Here is a 17,500-nt window from a genome sequence, read left to right as displayed (position 1 = left end):
TTGCAAGGACAGTGAGGGCATATAGATTGGGCCACGTACGAAATTCTCCCGTCCATGCACCTATACACGATGCGGTAATAGTGATAGTGCTTTTGCGTGTTAGGGCGGATTTGTGGTCGCGCCGACTTGCAATCGTGATTAAGTAAACATTGGTCCGAGAGAGAAAACAAAACGACGCCAATCGGAAGAACCCTGTGGTCTGTATTAAACAGCTTCAACAAGGCAAGTGAGAAGGAAGGTCGAGCTAACACCGATCTTCAGTCTGCCAGGTGAAGTCCTGCCAGCTGGACGCTTCCTACTCACCTTGTCTGCTCGTTTTCTCCTTCGCTCCATTGTTTGACTCTTGGCTAGACGCCACTGTAAAATACGCTTACCATTCCATGTCTACTCTTTCAGGACTCGCAGGACGCGGGACTACTGAATCCCGCGAGAGACCTACTCGTAGTCTCTCGTTGGTACTCCCAGCCAACAATCAAGGCAAACCCATCACCGAAGATGTTGCTGTCGTAAGTCAACTTTGCTGTTATTATTCAGAATATTCAGTGTGCGTAGCTCGAGCAGTTGTTTCGGTAGGCATGTCCTTAACGTTGCACCACATGAAAACTTAATTTGCGTTTGAAAATGCATTCCTTTAATATATATATATTTTTTCAAATTGCATGAACAATTCTTGGCGTGCTTCTACTGACAGAAAAGAGGCATTCCCCTGTGCTCAATTGTAATCAACCGCATGCAAGAATTTCCTATTATTATTATTTTTTTCATTGCCTTTTACGTCCGCTCGTACGTTTTGGAATTTTCATTTTCAGCGACAACGCATCAAAGAAAGCATCTTGGCGATTATGATCGATTCGCAATATTCCTTCGGTGCCTTTATGTAAAATTCAGCGAAGCAATCATGTTAAACGTTCAAGCCGCTGACTATGAACTACGTGACTCTCCGTTGATAGCTTTTAATGGCATGTCTAGTTTTTTTTTTTTTGCTGGAACTTGGTGTAATTATTGAGACCGAATTTCTCGTTAAATTGCTGACTCGTGAAAGAGGTACTGCCATGCTATCAAATCATTTACGGGGCATTGAGAACGAAAATATGTTTCAGTGAAATTGGGAACGAGTCTGAATGAACGATGAGTTCACGTAAACCGAATGAAATAGTTCTAATTTTATCAATTCAAATTTATTTAAAACCTGGGTAATTTGATACACTTGTATTCATTTCAGAAGAACAGAATACGGAACGCTATTTGACCCACTTGTTTTATAATCCCTGTTCTCTGGTTTGCTTATTTATTCCTTAACTTTATAGCTTAGATCCTGCATCGCCATCTAGGGAAGATCGACTTTCTAGTAATTAAGGCACAACCTACTTGAGATTTATAGTTAAGGAGTTATTCAAATTCAAAGTAGTTGCACTGAAGCACTTTGATTCCATTTCTTTAAAAAATCTACATAGTTAGAGCGAAACCAATATTTTATTTGGAATCAGCATTCAAATTAAACTTACTGCTTATCGATTGTATTCCTTTATTTCTTTCATATTCACAAACAAATAAAATAATAAATGAAAACAGGCATTACGGCAACTCGTCCTCGGACAATGTCCAGCCGTAGTACGTAGCGAATTCTTCACCCAAGGTACTCAATACAACAAAGTGTCTCAGTTGTGACTTTCATCGTGTTTCGAAGGGAAATAAAACATGAACTACTCCTGACATCAATGCCTTCACAATTCGTTAGGTCCTGGACTGGTCTTTCGTGAACACGGCCACCCTCTTGCCTACGGTCTTACAATCACGAATCCTTCGACGACCCCTATGCTGCGTGCCCTCGTTATGACCATTCAAGCGCAAATCCTGCGAACGCTTCTTTTCGATTCGGCCATCCTCAAACTACCAAAAACTTGGTAAATGGTTCGACATTCCCCCCCCGTAAAATCTATTCACCTTTTGCTGGTGTCTACCGTTTTACTTAATTACTCGTTCATGAGTTATAATATTAAGTTAATAATACAAACACGCGAGATGATTTTCTAACTATTCACTAACAAACGTAATTCCAAACTCTGCAGCAATCCATTGATGCCAACTACTGTTACGATACAACAAGAGGCTTTGGCCTGCGCTATTGCCAATATAATTTGGAAAGCAGGAAACGGTCAATCAGCTATTCTCTGCCTGCCACAAGCCAACGTCGTCCACGTCGTGGGATCGCCACAGTTCAACGAAGATGGACTCACTGAAAAGGCATGAACTACAACAACATAGACACATTTTTTTTTTCGCTTGTCGTCTATTGAAAGATTTGGTGTCGACCGTTTAAAATAGATACTGTCATGTTCTCTTGTTAGTTGCAATTATGTCCGATGAGCAGAATCGAAGATTTACATCAGACGGTTCGACGTAACGTTCATGTGGTCAGTATTCCTAGATTTTATTTGTATTTTTTCGAGCCATGTTGAATTCTTAAATAATCTTTTTGGTTTTACCAGTTTCAAGAAGATCCTGGACCAGCATTGATGCTAATTTTATACAGTGCAATTTTAACTAGAGGAATTGAACAGTAAGTCTTGCCATAGTCTGAAACATTCTGCATGGAATTTCGAATGTTTTAACTTTCGTCGCAAATGGATTTCACTGATGTACTGTCCTAAGAACGACACACAATAAGTCATTGCAATGGATTGAAAAATCTATAGAAAAATCACAAAAGAAGAATTAACAATAAAGGGGAAAAAAGAATCGAACGGGATAGGAAAGGGTTGACACCCTTTCTCCTTCTTGCATGATAAACTAAATTGACAAGACCATTTGTCATTGGATTGTTTATCGTCTTCATAAACGTCAAATATTATGTAAAATTAGAGTCGGAATAGCAAGACATGTCGCCAAACAACATCAACTGAAACTTAATTTGTAAATGGACAAAATAAAATTACAGAGTGACTGAAGACTTGGGAAAGCCAACGGGAGGCGACGGTATCCTGACACCTGTTAAATGTCTGCTGAATATAAATGGAAGTATTTCGTTTAGTCCAATCAGGTATACGTACAACATAGAAGGTGATATGAATAAACGTAATCCTTTTAATGCTTTAATTGTAATTTTTTAGCCTGTTTGTACTGGGACGAGCCAGTCCCTTCTTGCACAACGGTGTTCAATATCAGGAGGACGGACAAGGTTGCGTAAGTTTAAGCAAGAGGCAATAAGTGCTAATTTGAGATGTAATTTGTTTCCCCGTTTTTCGTTCCCCACATCTTCTTTTGCTTTCGATCGCTCGATAAGACAACTGAAGAAACTGGAGTGCTGATTCGCTCACCGATTGGTCTACTTGTTTGGATGGGCAATGAAGCGAAAACGTCGACTTACAACGTTGGTTCAAGATTCAAAACACCAACAGTGCCTATTTGGATCGTCATCGCTTCTGAACAAAGTGGAGTGTTGTTTGGGGAAGATAAAGGAATACTCAGAGACCACCAAGCGGAAAACAGGTCTGAACTCTGAACGTCAGATTTCTTTTTCCAGTCTTATGTTATGTTTCCAACTTGCTTAGGTAAAAATTAACAAAAAGCTTACCTACAATTGATTTCAGGTTTCAATTATATTACCACACCTCGACTTTTCATCAGCAGAATCCAATGATTTTGAAAATTAACAATCGCTCCAGAGATGATTCTATGATTGACGCTCCCGTTCCAACGCTAGAAAAACTAATCAGAACCAAGTAATGCATTTTCACAAGACTTATCTTATCACCTTGAACTGTCACATTGAATGAGGATGGTGTTCTACTCAGGTGGGGAGATGCCCGTATCGACTGGGGCGGCGTAGAGCCCTTCGTATGAATTCTGGACAGAACTTCGGTTAAAGATGAATTGCTAATAGAGCCTTTTGGCCGTGGATTGTTGTAGCATAGAGTACCTTAGTAAAAGTTTGCATTCGACAGATTATTTGTACTATTTATAGAGCTTTCTGTTTGATATACACAACGACTTGGCAATATACTTGACAATAAAGGAGGCAAGGGCAAGAGGATAATAAACTATTTCTTGTCAGCTGAGACGAATCGTACCAAAGCTGCGTTCTTCGCCACCGAATCACCAACCTTATAGTTGACCTTTTCAATCACTCCAGCTTCTGGGGCACGAATGACATACTCCATTTTCATGGCGATCATGACCAACAACGGTTGTCCGAGCTGAACTTCTTCTCCATCTTTAACCAAAATCTTTTCAATGATTCCGGGCATAGGTGCAACAGCACCACCTTGCTGGATGCTGCCTTGTCCAAGACTTTTCAAAAAGGCAGGTTTCTCGGTAGCAAACGTCACACTGCCATCCTAAAAGAACAGATTTATGAATTAAACCTTGCAGCCAGTGTTCGAATTATAAATAGGAAAAGAGTTTTGGACGGTGGGCATACCTTGGTGAACAGGTGCACATTTCCGTTCAAAAGAACGACACGAGATTTTGTGATCTCACCATTTGCATTCAACTCAATACTGGTGACATTATCCGATTCCGAAAGTCTGGCGGAGGCTAAAATTTCCGCCGATTCTCCCACTTTTAATTTGTAGCTCCCATTTTCGCAACAAGTGACGACGACGTCATAAGTGACGCCTTGACACGTCATCTTCATGCTCTTTTGACAGCTGTGGTTTAACCTTGCCATTGGATATGAGGCGAAAGGGCTATGTGGATCTCTTGTCGAACCCTGTTGACTAGAGCTGACTTTCAACTCGTTAAGAATGCAAGCCAAAACTGCTTGGCTCACTAAGTTATCTGTGATAGACTTAACGGGAAACAGATCATTGTAATGCTGGGAGATGAAATCTGTGTGAACATCTCCCTCGATGAACTTTGGATGAGAGGAAAGTTCCATCAGAAAATCGACGTTGGTATTTAAGCCGACAATGTTGTATTCTGACAAGCAGGAGCGCAGTTTCCGTAAGGCACTCGCACGATCAGAACTCCAGACAACCAATTTTGCGATCATTGGGTCGTAAAATACCGAAACGACATCACCTTGTGCAACACCTTTGGAGCGACAATCGATTAAGGATTGATAGTCTATTAATAGGATTGGTAATTGCAATAAATGGAAATACCTGTTTCAACGCGAACATCCGAGCTGGGCTTTGGGGTAATGAGATGCAGCAAGGGTCCGGCTCCTGGAAGGAAATTGTTTTTTGGTTCTTCGGCGTAAATTCGCGCTTCAAAAGCATGACCGTTGAGATGGATTTGTGATTGGTTCAGAGGTAGAGGCTCACCGGCAGCTACTCTCAGTTGCCATTCAACGAGATCTGTCCCAGTGATCATTTCACTAACAGGATGTTCTACTTGTAATCGCGTATTCATTTCCATAAAAAAAAAGTTCTGTTGTGGGTCCATGATAAATTCGACCGTTCCAGCTCCGACGTATCTAGAGTATACAACACACAGTCTCAAGTAAATTGGTATAAATAGATTTCATTAGAAAAAGAAGTCTGTAACACTCACCCGACGGCTCGAGCAGCTCGGACTGCTGCCTCTCCAAGTTCTTTCCTTGTTTTGCTAGAGATTCCCGGCCCTGGAGCTTCTTCAATGATCTTCTGATGACGCCTTTGTACACTGCAATCCCGTTCAAACAGATAAACATAATTGTCATACGTGTCGCCAAAAACTTGCACTTCAACGTGTCGAGGCCTTTCAACATAACGCTCCAATAGCATAACCTATCCACAAAAAAAGTAAATAAATTCATCTTTGTAAAAACGTTTGTCGAATCTTAGAGGGATTTTCTTCTACGTAATACAGCCAATCTAGATAACACATGTTTTGAACAAAGTGAGACGAAACACTCAAGGAATCTCTGTACCTGGTCTCCAAAAGATTTTTGGGCTTCCCGTTTGGCAGATTCGAGCTGACTGTCGAATTCACCAGGTGTATATGCAATTCTCATTCCTTTACCGCCTCCACCTCGGACAGCTTTAATCATGAGAGGAAAGCCAATTTTCTCTGCTTCTTGTTTCAATCTTTCAAGACTCTGATCCTCTCCATGGTAGCCGTGGATTACAGGAACACCTGCAGCAGACATAATGTGCTTTGAAGTGCTGTAAAATAAATGAAAATATATTTATTTGAATGTTATAAAACCAAATGATAAAAACTTTTGTCCACTGCACCTTTTGATTCCCATATCTCTGATGGCTGATGCAGGAGGTCCAATAAATATGATTCCTTCCTTAGAACACAGCTCAGCAAACTCTACATTCTCTGACAGGAACCCATACCCAGGATGTATAGCCTGGGCCCCTGTTTTGAATGCAGCTTCAAGTACTCTGTCTTGCCTGAGGTAACTTTCAACAGAAGCTGCTGGACCAAGTCGTACAGCAGAATCAGCCTAAAATGTTTTCAGTAACAAGTTTTGAATGAATACTAAAACAGGGTGTTGCTATATATAGTACCATATCAACATGCATTGCATTGCGATCTGCATCACTGTATACAGCAACCGTTTGGATGCCTAGGCGTTTTGCTGACCTAATCACCCGGCAGGCAATTTCACCTCTATTTGCTATTAATATTTTAGATAGAGGTGTAACTTTTGGGGCAGTTTTAGTTGCACTTGAGAGTGAATTGCTATAAAAAATGTTGAAAAGGTTACTATTAGCCGTCTCTCGTGGTGGCAACTTAAATCAACTAGAATTTAATATTTAATAAAATGACGGTGCGTCACGCTGACGTTTCCCCTATTTACCATGTTGTGCACAAGCTTCTTTGCACGTATTTGCCTGCCAAACATGCCCTTATTCCGTAAAGACCCATTTCGAGATGTTTGATGTGGATTTACGAATGTTACGAAAAGCAGAGGAATCTTTATTTACGTTTTTTTTAATGAAATACCGATCGATAGTTAGGGCAACAGCACCACCGCCATATTTCCATATTTCCAAAACAGTTATATTTGCTTTTTCCAAGCAATTTTAAAATTTCTGTGTTACCAGTTTACCACGTATTGCAGAATACCTAATTATTGAACTGAAAATCTCATATCACACCTGAAAATACCGTAGATAGGTTTCCCATGCAACAGTTGATCTTGATCTTTTTATTTCTTGACTCGTGGGGCAAATAATCTGGTTTTCCTGTCTTTTCTGTACCCTTGTTTTCTGTACTGTAAAGGGAAGGAGCTGGAGTCGTTAGTTTATTATACAGCTAATTTTTAATTCTGTTTTTTTCTTAAAGATAAATTCAAGCATATTTTTGGATTTGTATAAAGTTATTGATATGACTTTTCGACTACCCATCCACAGCAAGAGCCGAGTTCCGAGGAGCTATTATAAACCAGGACACAAGCTCCCGTTCTGATAGTGTTGGTTACTACATACATTTTACTCGGTAATTGTTTAGCTTTAAAATCGTGACTTTCTAGAGATTGATTTTTTTTTCTTTAAAGCCTTTCTAACATAACTTATCGGGCATAATAATAAAATTCATATTCAGATATTCATCTTTAGCGAACAGCTGTGCTAAACTTGTTTGCCTTGCGAAAGTGCTTTAAACAGTAAACGACCAGGCGGGCGACTAAAGCATATGAAATTCGTGAACTGAAAAGATGCATAAAAAGTAAAGAAAACCCTTTAAAGGACTTTTTTAGAATGTCGTGTCAGCCAATATGGCGATCTTTTGTTCGACTGTGCCTGATGCATTAAAAAAACGAAAAAAAAAAAAGGATTTACTGGAACAAGCCGAAGAAGCGATGGGAGTGGCCTCAATTAATAACCTATTCATTTGGTGAATTTTGTTGATATAGTTATCTATTAATAAGTCGGTTTCCTTCTTTCAGTATGATCGCCTTAAAGATACGGCAATATTAGTCTATCGTGGGCTCGAAAATGATTAATTTACCAAAATTCTCTAGAGTGAGTATATCGATCGTTACTGAGCTTCCGTAGACTCACGCTACCGGATGGACGAAGCGCGTTGCAAAAATCGATTCCGCATTCATACCGCTCAGTTCCTTTCATCGTTGACTTTATCGTTAAGTCCGTTGGTTGTGCGACAAGGCATTGTTGTGTGCACATCTCATAATGTAATGCATCTTCTTATGGTAATTTTTCTCAAAATCAGCGCTCTGAAGTACATTGCAACCAGATAAAATTCTATTGACTCTTGGCTTCCCTGTTTTTTTTATTCGTTCGCTGCAGTCTCTTCACTTTCGTGGAACCGTCACCCTAGATGAAGCTGACGTAACGAATGAGCCGTAGCATTTTCATTTCTTGCTTCCTCCTTATTTGTATGCATGCGCATATATACACCTCTTGCAATTCGGAGCACATACTCCCGTTTAATAACTGGGCCTGTGAAAGTAATTGCACATAGTTTACTCCGCCCGTTGCAGTTGGCAATCGTAGTTCCAGAGACTGAATCAGACGACGATCTTCAGACTGATTCAGAAAGCTAAGCGACTCAATAGACCGCATACTCTTATCCCTCACTAAAAGAAAGACAAAGCGTTATCATGCAGTTAAAAACAATCCTTGCAGAAAATCTGCTCGTATTAAACGGACGACTAGTTGATCGTGCCAACGAAACAATTTCTCCAATTTGATCAAAAACGATGCTTATCGTGATTGACGGAGGTGTACATGTCTCACGCACGATAACACAAGGTTTTCTACTAGTTAAGAAGATGTATAGATCCAGAAATAAGACTAAAACGATCTTTCTTTTTTACGTAGCCAAGAAAATGATCACAGTTATGGTCACAGCTATCATAGTCATACGGTGCCTCTACTTTAGCGTTTGGCCTCTTCTGTTCTCTGTCTGCAACGTTTATGACAACGGAAACAACGAGGTGCTCGTTTAGCGAACGATAAAACGAGCTATTGAATGATCCACATTGCTCGTGAAAGGTTCCAATACAAGAGGAACAAGAAAGGGAAGAACGTGGGCGTCAAGGAACATCGTTTCCGACTTGCTATAGCATCAACAAATGATTCAGCTCACGCACGCATGCGTCTTCCTCCCATTCGGTACTTCAATCGTTCGAACCAGTGTCTGCGTGGTTGTGTATAAAAGGGCAGCCATGTTGGCGCAAGACACGAACTAGAGGTGATAGCTCTTTGGTCGCCACACCACGCTCCGTACCACTGCTCCGGAAAACCAGGCTATATCCTTTACAGTATCTTATCTGTTCTGTTCACCCCGATACTTTTTGCCAAACATTTCGCTCTAATTGCAATTGACTCATCGGAAGACATACCTAAGAGCTTCCTTCATCCAGATCCCGATCAGGAAATTTCTTCGCACACCGATTCTACCTGCAGGTGAGAACAGAAAACAAATCATTTTTTTTTTTTATATAAAGATTTTACGTCATTTTTATCTTCACTGTTTGATTCTCTGCCAAACGGTGGGGATAGAAAAGATAAGAGGGGGTCTATTTAAATAGAGTAAGACCAGTAAAAAATCAGACCAGAAACAAAAGTAGAAACAGCCTAACGAATCAAACACGCAATTGAAATCGTCGAGGTCAGCAAGTGTAAAAATCCAGTTATCCTAAATAAATATTGACAAATGGACTACCCCATCTATATTTCTTTCCAGTAACGTTCATGAGTCTCTTGGGGATCTGATGCCCGTCAAAGGAAACAATCAAGAATCCAACTCGTAGCGCAACAGCATCAGTGCAACAGGTCTGCACAGGAGAAAACGATAGAGCTAGTGCAATCCATTCTAGACAATGGGGAAACACCTAATGCGTGTTGATTATCGTCGTTGTGTTTCCATCCTTTTAATCTTTCTTTATTTTTTTTTCTTTTATCCTATCGCCCTCGTTTAGCTCAACGGTATATACGATAACTTAATCCCGCCTCTCTTCTTTCCTGTTACCAATCGACGAATTTGGATTGCTTTGAAAATATTGATCATTCTTTGCGTGTGACCAGCTGGCCAATCTTCTCAAACGACGACCACTTCTCGTAGGGATCCTTTGTAAGGGAAAGGCAAAGAACGGGAGCTTTTAAAGAGGTGTCTCAATTGGTGTTATTCATCACGGCAAACTGGGGTTTCCTGATTGCCATGGTAACAGATCAAATAGGGACGTGGGACAGGCCACACACAAAAGCAATCAACAAATCAAACAAATATCGTATCGTAGACCAGATGGGTTGGTACTCGAGTACTCAGTAAGCTCGCACCTGTAAGCCATCGACAGCAGGTCGATGGTTTTGCTCGCGCAATAAATACGCAACTGAATCGAATTTTTTCGCCACAGAAAAATCCAATTTCAGCAGACAGAAGAAAAGCAAATGCCTATATTGCATAAAATATTGCCTTTATGCTCGTTCATTGTTGCGCTTCTCAGTCGGACAAATGCAGAGCATGATTATATTTTTCGTACGAGATCCAAATATACCGTAGCTTATGCATAATCTAGCTTTGGCCTTTTGTGACGCCTAGAACTCAAGAGGCAGAAAAGTTGTATGAGAAAAAGCGACAAAAAGTTGATGTTTCATTTCCAATTAAATTCTAGTAGCCAATAGTATACAGAAACCAGCCCATTTTCGGTTGTTTATTCCATGTTGAGCTTTGAAAATGGATCAAGAAGAGTTACGCCTAGTAATTAAAGGGCCTGAGGAGAAGAGAGAAAGAGGTTGTTTTCGCCTCAATTTGAGCTTTCGTCAATAGCCTCGTTGGGAAGAGGGCAATAGCTATTCAGCACGTGACACCAGTTATTTGACCTTACTATAGTCTGTTGATGGTGAAAATATCAGAGAAAAGAAAAAAAATAGCGGAAAAAAGTAAGGAAGTCATCTCATCCATTGCTCAACTCGACAGCGACTCCGGGAAGTTTGGATCCGTCGTGGCACGGGTCGATCATCATCCTAACTCTTGCTGCGCTCTCTCGCTTTCACGATCTCAATATTTATCAGATGAATGGTGGGGACGGTGGAGAGGTCGAAGAGAATCGAGCGGAGCCTAAAGTCTCTATACCAAACATGGCAGGACATGACTCTTTCTTTTGATTCCATAGAAAAAAGAAATTTTGGGGAAAGAAAACAGTTTTAGTAAGTAAGTGTTAGTAAGTATAGACTATCGTATGTAATAATGCGCTCGGGAAAAGTCCCCCTTGTTTTTTCTTTGGCAGATCTGCATCTCAATCTTTTTATTTATTTATTTTCCTTGGACCAAGTTCTTTATCCTTTTCTTCTTGCTCGCACCAACAAGAGAAGCGGCGTTAAAAAAAGATCCAAAACAAAACAAATCCGGTGCTATATGCCTTTTTGCGTTTGAGATTCTTTATATATATACACGACAGCTTATAGATATACATTTTATTATATTGTTTTGTTTGCCTTTACTTTTCTTTCGCATGAGTATATAGTTGCATTTTCTCTTATTATTCACCCGTCATTCTTAGACCATGTACATCGTTACAAAGTCTAATGGGTAAAAACGAAACGCTCCTGGGGCGCTGCTTGCCTTTCCATCTTTCACATTTAAATAATGATAGGAGAGGGAAAAGTTTACTTGGATAATGGTCTTCAGAGATTCAGAGCAACTTGTTTTTTTTTTTACTCGCGTGTCTTACGTGCGCAATCCGGTATTTACTCGCGGTTGATGCTGTTCATCGAAAAAACTACAAAGCCTTGGGAAAAGAAAAGTTCAATTTAATCAAAACGAATTGAATTTCAAATAGGCTCCCAGCTTCGTGGCTACAGGATGCTCAGGTTTTAAAAGATTAATCGTTCAAGATGAGCAAACTGTACAAAACGTATTTGTGGTATAATCCATTTACCAGGAATAAGAAACTAGACGAAAGGAAATGGAATGAAAGATGAACATTTGAAGAGCCCGTATGCCCACTCTTTTTCGTTCACTCTGTCCACTTGGCAGAATTGGTTTGCCGAAAAAATTAATGTAAGCCGATTGCTCATCAGTCAACAGACACCATATAACACTGTCCACGTTTACGCGCTCCGTTCGCCGATTCTCTGGAGGTCGTGACTCTCAGCCTCCCGTCGGGATTGATCTTTAAATGCGTTGGCCTGACGCAGCAAGTAGTGGCTGAAGCTATATGAGCATTCTTCTATTAGCTTTCCTTTCTTTCCTGAAACAGTCAACAAAAGAACAAGATTAAATCCTACAATAAGCTTCTTTTTCTTTTGTTAACTTTACGCTTCAGGTTTCTCAGTCAATAGAGGACGAGACACTTTCTTTGACCCACGTTCGGTGAGTTCCCGCAATCAAATGTTGGAACTGGCTAAACAAGATCAGTACAGCCCTAAGCACAATATTCAATAATATGCTAAAGGATCAGACAAAAAGAGATCGTCAAGAGGCGATCAAAAGAGCTTCGCTTCCACCACTATACTTTTTATACCGAAACTTTTCCTACAACTTTCAGTCTGTGTTGCCTTAGCTGGAATTTAACGTTCCTTCAGGGCGGTGGATGACCGCTGTTGGAAGTCAACACTCGAACGCACCGTCGTTGCCCGTATATTCCACTTATTGACCGAATGCTATATTTGCTGTTTGCGCTACGTCGTCTAGTCATTCCAGCGTCGTAGATTTTGGCTGTTTATCCTTCTCTAATAAATCTTCAGCCTTGATAAGTCTACACAACCAGCTTCCCTTCAAAACTCACGCTGCTACACGTGCCGCTTGCTTTGGACGCGCTTCAGAGATCCGCTTTATCTCCAACATTTCATATGACGGGTGTATTAATACTACTCGAGAACCCATGCAGTTGACAGCTTTTCAGCATAAGTATAGGAGGCAAGGACAAGATTTGACGGAAGCGAATCATGCAAAGATAAACGAAACCTTTTGCGATTTTAGTTTCTGCTTTAAGTGATTCTTTTTTTGGTAGACACATCTGCCAAAAGGACAAATGTGCGTCGATAGGCAAACAAAACATGTCGATTCAGATAAGCTATAAATAAATATGCATCTAAAGATATAAGAAAGAGAAGGGCGGTAGTGTATAGAGACATCATCCGTCAAGACTGCGTCATGGATGAACTGAACGAATGAATTTCCTCTTCACGTTCTGTTATGTACTATAGCTGATGCACTCACCCTCCACCTTTTCTTCCGACAAAGAAAGGAGGCAGTGGACTGAACAGTCCCCAAGCAACACGGTAATAATAAAACAAGAAAACTCACCGTTGCCTTGACAACAGAGCCTCTATATCCGACTATGTGTACATAAAAATTCACAACATCTCTGAATAAGTACGAACAATGAATGCGTATTCGAAAAGGCTAAGCAAACCAAACCGTATTACGCCGAGATGTAGTGCATTTTCCCGCTTAATATATCATCATGGTGGTTGCCTAGTAGTCACGAAAATAAAATTGCCAAAAATTAAAAAGGGAAAGTAGATATTCTGCCGTCTCTCTTCAAGTTCGTTTTTGTATAGCCTTTGATTGCATAGCACCCGATTTTCGAGCAGACTGTAGCAGTTGATGGCTAATCAACTGAAGAGGATAAATCGATGCAGGTTCCTGAGCCTAAAGCTTTTTCAACACTCTTCCAAATGCTCTCCCTATTCTAATGCTGTAGAGTAAATCTTCAACGCCATTTAACGCGCGCGCATACAAACAAAATAAACTTATCTAGAGCTCTAGAGCCTACTGCTGCATAATTCCCGCATGCATTTGGAGTGGCTCAAAGCTTTTTCGAACGATGAGCACAATATGGCACAGACTAAGCGAACTTGGTGCCGACTTCGATTAGCGTGCCTTCTTTTCTGTTGTAACTTGAACTCTCCTTTTTATTTTTTATCTCTCTTTCTTTCTCTATCCCTCTTTCTACCTTTGCCTGATGTAGCTTCATTGATTTTCTGACGTCAACGTATATACCTGATGGCACAGTGGCCATGCGAGTGTCTGTGGTTGCCAGGTTCTTTCTTTAGGCAAGGCATGAATTTTCGTGGTATTATTTTATTTTATTTTTTTTTTTTCTTTTCGTGAAAGACCTGATGGTTCCTTGAACATGGGTTGCTGATGTTATCGTTTGAGCCTGTGAGCAACTGGCGATTGCCAACTTCTGTGGTACAATCTTGGAACTCTGCAGCTCATTCAACACGATGTTTAATGGACAGGCAAAACGATGAAGAAGAACATGATACAAACGAAAACATGAAGTAGATATCAATGGATCCATGCCACTCAAATGAACGGCAAAGTTTACGTAACAACTGTCGACCAGACGCTGGTCTTTCAAACTAAGTTTCTATCGATCGTCAAACAGGTTCACAATGAATCGTAGAAAATGTATTTACAAATAAAGTTGTATTGAAGACTCGACCTGTCCAGCCATGTCTCGAAAGAAGATCGGATTTCCCCAACGTTTTCTTTTTTACTTATAAAGAAAATAGAATAGAGATTTTTTTTTTTTTCTAAAAGCCAGGATAAAGAATGCAATTAAGGAGGCAAAATTACTGCTGGGAAGAAGAGCATAGTGGCAAGCTTGATTGAATCATATTTTGCCTGGCATCAGCAATGGTCGACGCAAAATGAAAGTTGATTACGCCGGATGCCGTAATAAACCTGGGCGCGGTTTCACGCTATTTATACACTATGAAGCCGCGTGTAATTCAATTATTATTTGAGATTGCCCTTCGCCTTGCCCTTATGGCCGCTTCTCCTTTCCTTCCAAACATCCTCCTTTTCTCAATGTACTGCGTGTTTGCTAAAAATTCCCAAAACAAAATTGCTGAAATGGACGTGGCTCTTCTTGACGTATAACTTACGATATGACTCTTTTTTTTTTCTTTTTTCCTTTCTCATATTGTGCGGATTATAAGGCGCAGAACAGTAGGAGGAAGTATATATTATATAGCGACATCAGCAGGAGTGCCAAGGGCTGTGCTCCGTCATGAAACGCTACTTTCATCCATCAACGACCATAGCGACGCACAGTCGGAAATGTCCGGCTGTCGGCGTGATTGGACCGTTTTATCTTCCACCCTCAGCTGTTCTATCGAGGGGATTTGGACGCCAAGCACAAGGTTGGGAGAGGCAAAGGGGCGTTGGGTAGGAAGACGAATATATGGCGTTTACAAGGTTAAACATTGTCGTTTTCGGGTTCGACTTTCCTGCTTATTTGCTTTCTTTTTTTCATTTGCTGCGATTTTTGATCAAGAATATGACGAGCTGCTTTGGAAACACCATGGTTTCCGTTCTTGAAGCAAATCCCTACGCACGTGGGGAAATCTAGAGGAAAATGTCAACGACAGCGGAAAAAAAAAAAGAGATTGGACAAGAAAAAATTGAACAGTAACACCAAAAAATGGAAGAACCAGATTGCGCGCAGCTCAAATTCAAGTCTTATTTCGGGGAAAAGGTTTCGGGTTATTGCTGCACTAGGCTACGGCTTGCGAGATGAAAGAGAACCGGATATGGCTCGTTTATCATTCACTTTATGCACTTCCTCGCTGTGTACACGCGGCAGGACAATGACGAAGAAGCATGTCATCTAGGCCAAAAACCTCATAAAACCCAGGATTAGTGTCTCGGATGCAGATGAAAACTTATTAACAAACTTCGTCGCAAACAAAAAAGAAAGCCAAGCACATTCTTAAATTATTATACATCTTTTTTTTTTCCTTATGTTTGCTCATTTCTATTTAGGGGAAGGAAAACAAAATTCGAATGATGGCCACCGTCAGGTTGTGGCGGCAAATCAGCCTGTGTTTGTGGCTCTCTTGTCTACTACTGGTCGTATACAGTGCACCTGTCAACGAGAACGCTTCGGCTGTTGAGGTTAACGACCAGAGCGACGACAATGACCTGGGCTCTGCCATCGAAGCGATGGCCAAAGCCAAGCGAGCAGCGCGCAAGAGATCGTCGCTGAGGTCTTCCCACGGTCGCACTCACTATCGTTTCCCGAATCAATTGAAAAGATCCGGTGGTATGCACGACGGAGACGACGACTTTGAAATCGATGGCGGAGATAATTCTGAAGATGAATTTAACGAGTCATTGGCCGCATACTTGGAAGCTGAGGATGATAACTCCGTTGACTTGGACGAGCTGGCCAAAGAAATCGCTCTTAATATTTTAATGGAAGAAAACGACAAGAATAGGGAAAATCAATTGTCTTCAATTCCGAAAAAAAAGAAAGTGGCTCCAGTGGCGCATCGTCCGCGCACCAATAATTCTTTGGATGACAAACGCAGGAAGAGAATGAATTCACTTGTGAATCAATTGTTGGAAGAAAGGGAGGGAGCCGATGACGACGACTACGATAGCCAAATTGGCGAACACGCCGAAACGGAGGATAATAACGAGGCCAACGAAAGTTTAGCTTCGGAAAGCGAAGAAGACGAAGAAGATGATGAGCTGGTTTCGCGTATGGAACTCAGAAAGCTTTTCAATCAGGGTCTGGAGCGACGAGAGATTAACGCTCTACTATCTCAACTGGAGCGCTCTCGAGATTCTGAAGAGTTTAAAAGCGAGAAAAAGAAACGTACCGGATCAGACTGGAGGAAATTGCCACGCGCATCGCTTCGCTGGCGCTTTCTCCATTCTCAGGGTCAAGAAAGCAACGAGCCGTCCTACGGACGACATCAGTCAACTGAAGAAGAAGAACCCGATAGACAAGATAAAAGCATTCCATTCGAGGATCGATTTTTCGGCCGAGGCTTCCATCGAGTGGGAAACATTCAAGACGAGCCGATCCGTAGCATTCCGTCGGAGGCAGCCAAACGAGTCCAACATGCTTTAAAGACTAAAAATGCTATTAGCGTGATACGGAAGCGATCGATCGCCTCGCTGCAGAATTCCGCTGAGAACAAGGAAAACGGCCGATCTTCTCTTCAGATTCTTCGCAAGAGACGCAGCTCTCCTCCACCCACAACACAATCGAAAGCGGAAGAGAATAGAACGAATGAAACTTCGATGCCTTTGGCTTTGCCTTTAGCCGAGCCGAAGAACCGTAGTGCATCTCAAGTGCAGCAGAAATCAAGCAAAGACGCTCAGGTGCACAGTGGAGTCATCCGCAAGAAATCCGTCGACTGGGACGATTATTTCGGTTACGACAAAAGGAGCGATAACAAAGCCGATGACGAGGCTATGAGGAACTACCTAGAGTCGGATTACTACAAGACCATGGCCGGATCGTTGGCCTTCCGACGTAAGCGCGTGTCGGCGGAAGATCAACGTCATTCCGGACACCTCAGTGGCATGAAGAAGCGCTACAATGCCACAGCTTCCAACGCTTCGGACAAGAAGAAGAAACGCTTCCGTTCGATGGAAAGAGATGCTGGCCTAGATGATGCGGAGGAGGTCTTGGACGCAGCGATGAGCGTTGTTGAAGAACGGCGTGAACGGAACAACATTGACCGCGTGAGAGAACAACTGGTGGCCGAACTAGTCGACAACCTCAACGAGGAGGAACTCGATCAGATGACTGAACGTTTGTCGGAAGAATTGGATAAAGCCATCCGACTAGATGATGAGGAGGAAGAAGATGACGAGCCTGATGTCAAACGTTCGGTTGTCAATC

The 17,500-nt window shown here is 41.4% G+C and overlaps 3 protein-coding genes across 3 annotated transcripts in view; 2 read left to right on the top strand and 1 right to left on the bottom strand.

The window, feature by feature from the left end:
- LOC116919727 (inactive ubiquitin carboxyl-terminal hydrolase MINDY-4B) overlaps positions 1-4,060 on the top strand; it is a 5,298-nt gene extending 1,238 nt beyond the window's left edge. Inside the window, exons 3-13 of the mRNA XM_032925745.2 lie at positions 397-506; positions 1,573-1,636; positions 1,739-1,904; positions 2,070-2,244; positions 2,349-2,414; positions 2,490-2,560; positions 2,939-3,040; positions 3,111-3,183; positions 3,284-3,489; positions 3,591-3,722; positions 3,795-4,060. Of these exons, the coding sequence (XP_032781636.2) occupies positions 397-506; positions 1,573-1,636; positions 1,739-1,904; positions 2,070-2,244; positions 2,349-2,414; positions 2,490-2,560; positions 2,939-3,040; positions 3,111-3,183; positions 3,284-3,489; positions 3,591-3,722; positions 3,795-3,843 (1,214 nt within the window). The 3' untranslated portion in view covers positions 3,844-4,060. The remainder of the gene's footprint in view (positions 1-396; positions 507-1,572; positions 1,637-1,738; positions 1,905-2,069; positions 2,245-2,348; positions 2,415-2,489; positions 2,561-2,938; positions 3,041-3,110; positions 3,184-3,283; positions 3,490-3,590; positions 3,723-3,794) is intronic.
- LOC116919726 (methylcrotonoyl-CoA carboxylase subunit alpha, mitochondrial) lies at positions 3,946-6,898 on the bottom strand. The gene is made up of 8 exons (XM_032925744.2): positions 6,737-6,898; positions 6,444-6,618; positions 6,162-6,379; positions 5,855-6,089; positions 5,497-5,711; positions 5,106-5,419; positions 4,421-5,034; positions 3,946-4,337 (listed from the first exon to the last, which is right to left on the bottom strand). Exons 1-8 carry the CDS (start codon positions 6,802-6,804, stop codon positions 4,041-4,043), a joined length of 2,136 nt encoding a protein of 711 aa, XP_032781635.2. The 5' UTR covers positions 6,805-6,898; the 3' UTR covers positions 3,946-4,040.
- A 2,177-nt stretch (positions 6,899-9,075) lies between these two features.
- The window catches only part of LOC116918869 (midasin), a 13,411-nt gene continuing 4,986 nt past the window's right edge, over positions 9,076-17,500 (top strand). Inside the window, exons 1-2 of the mRNA XM_032924659.2 lie at positions 9,076-9,308; positions 15,625-17,500. The exon at positions 15,625-17,500 is cut by the window's right edge and continues 123 nt beyond it. Coding sequence (XP_032780550.2) covers positions 15,646-17,500 — 1,855 coding nt within the window. The 5' untranslated portion in view covers positions 9,076-9,308; positions 15,625-15,645. The remainder of the gene's footprint in view (positions 9,309-15,624) is intronic.

Source organism: Daphnia magna, linkage group LG3 (genome assembly GCF_020631705.1).
Source record: "Daphnia magna isolate NIES linkage group LG3, ASM2063170v1.1, whole genome shotgun sequence".
Lineage (NCBI taxonomy): Eukaryota > Metazoa > Arthropoda > Branchiopoda > Diplostraca > Daphniidae > Daphnia > Daphnia magna.
The sequence above is the reverse complement of the archived record's forward strand: the minus strand, read 5'-3'. Positions and strand labels throughout refer to the sequence as shown.

What these genes read in the sequence shown, in the direction of transcription:
- LOC116919726 (XM_032925744.2), bottom strand. Translation starts at nt 6,804, where the DNA reads ATGGGTCTTTACGGAATAAGGGCATGTTTGGCAGGCAAATACGTGCAA. An exon ending in AGAGATATGGGAATCAAAAG is followed by an intron (nt 6,090 to 6,161) that starts GTGCAGTGGACA and finishes TTTATTTTACAG; the next exon opens with CACTTCAAAGCACATTATGT. An exon ending in ATGTGCACCTGTTCACCAAG is followed by an intron (nt 4,338 to 4,420) that starts GTATGCCCACCG and finishes CTGTTCTTTTAG; the next exon opens with GATGGCAGTGTGACGTTTGC.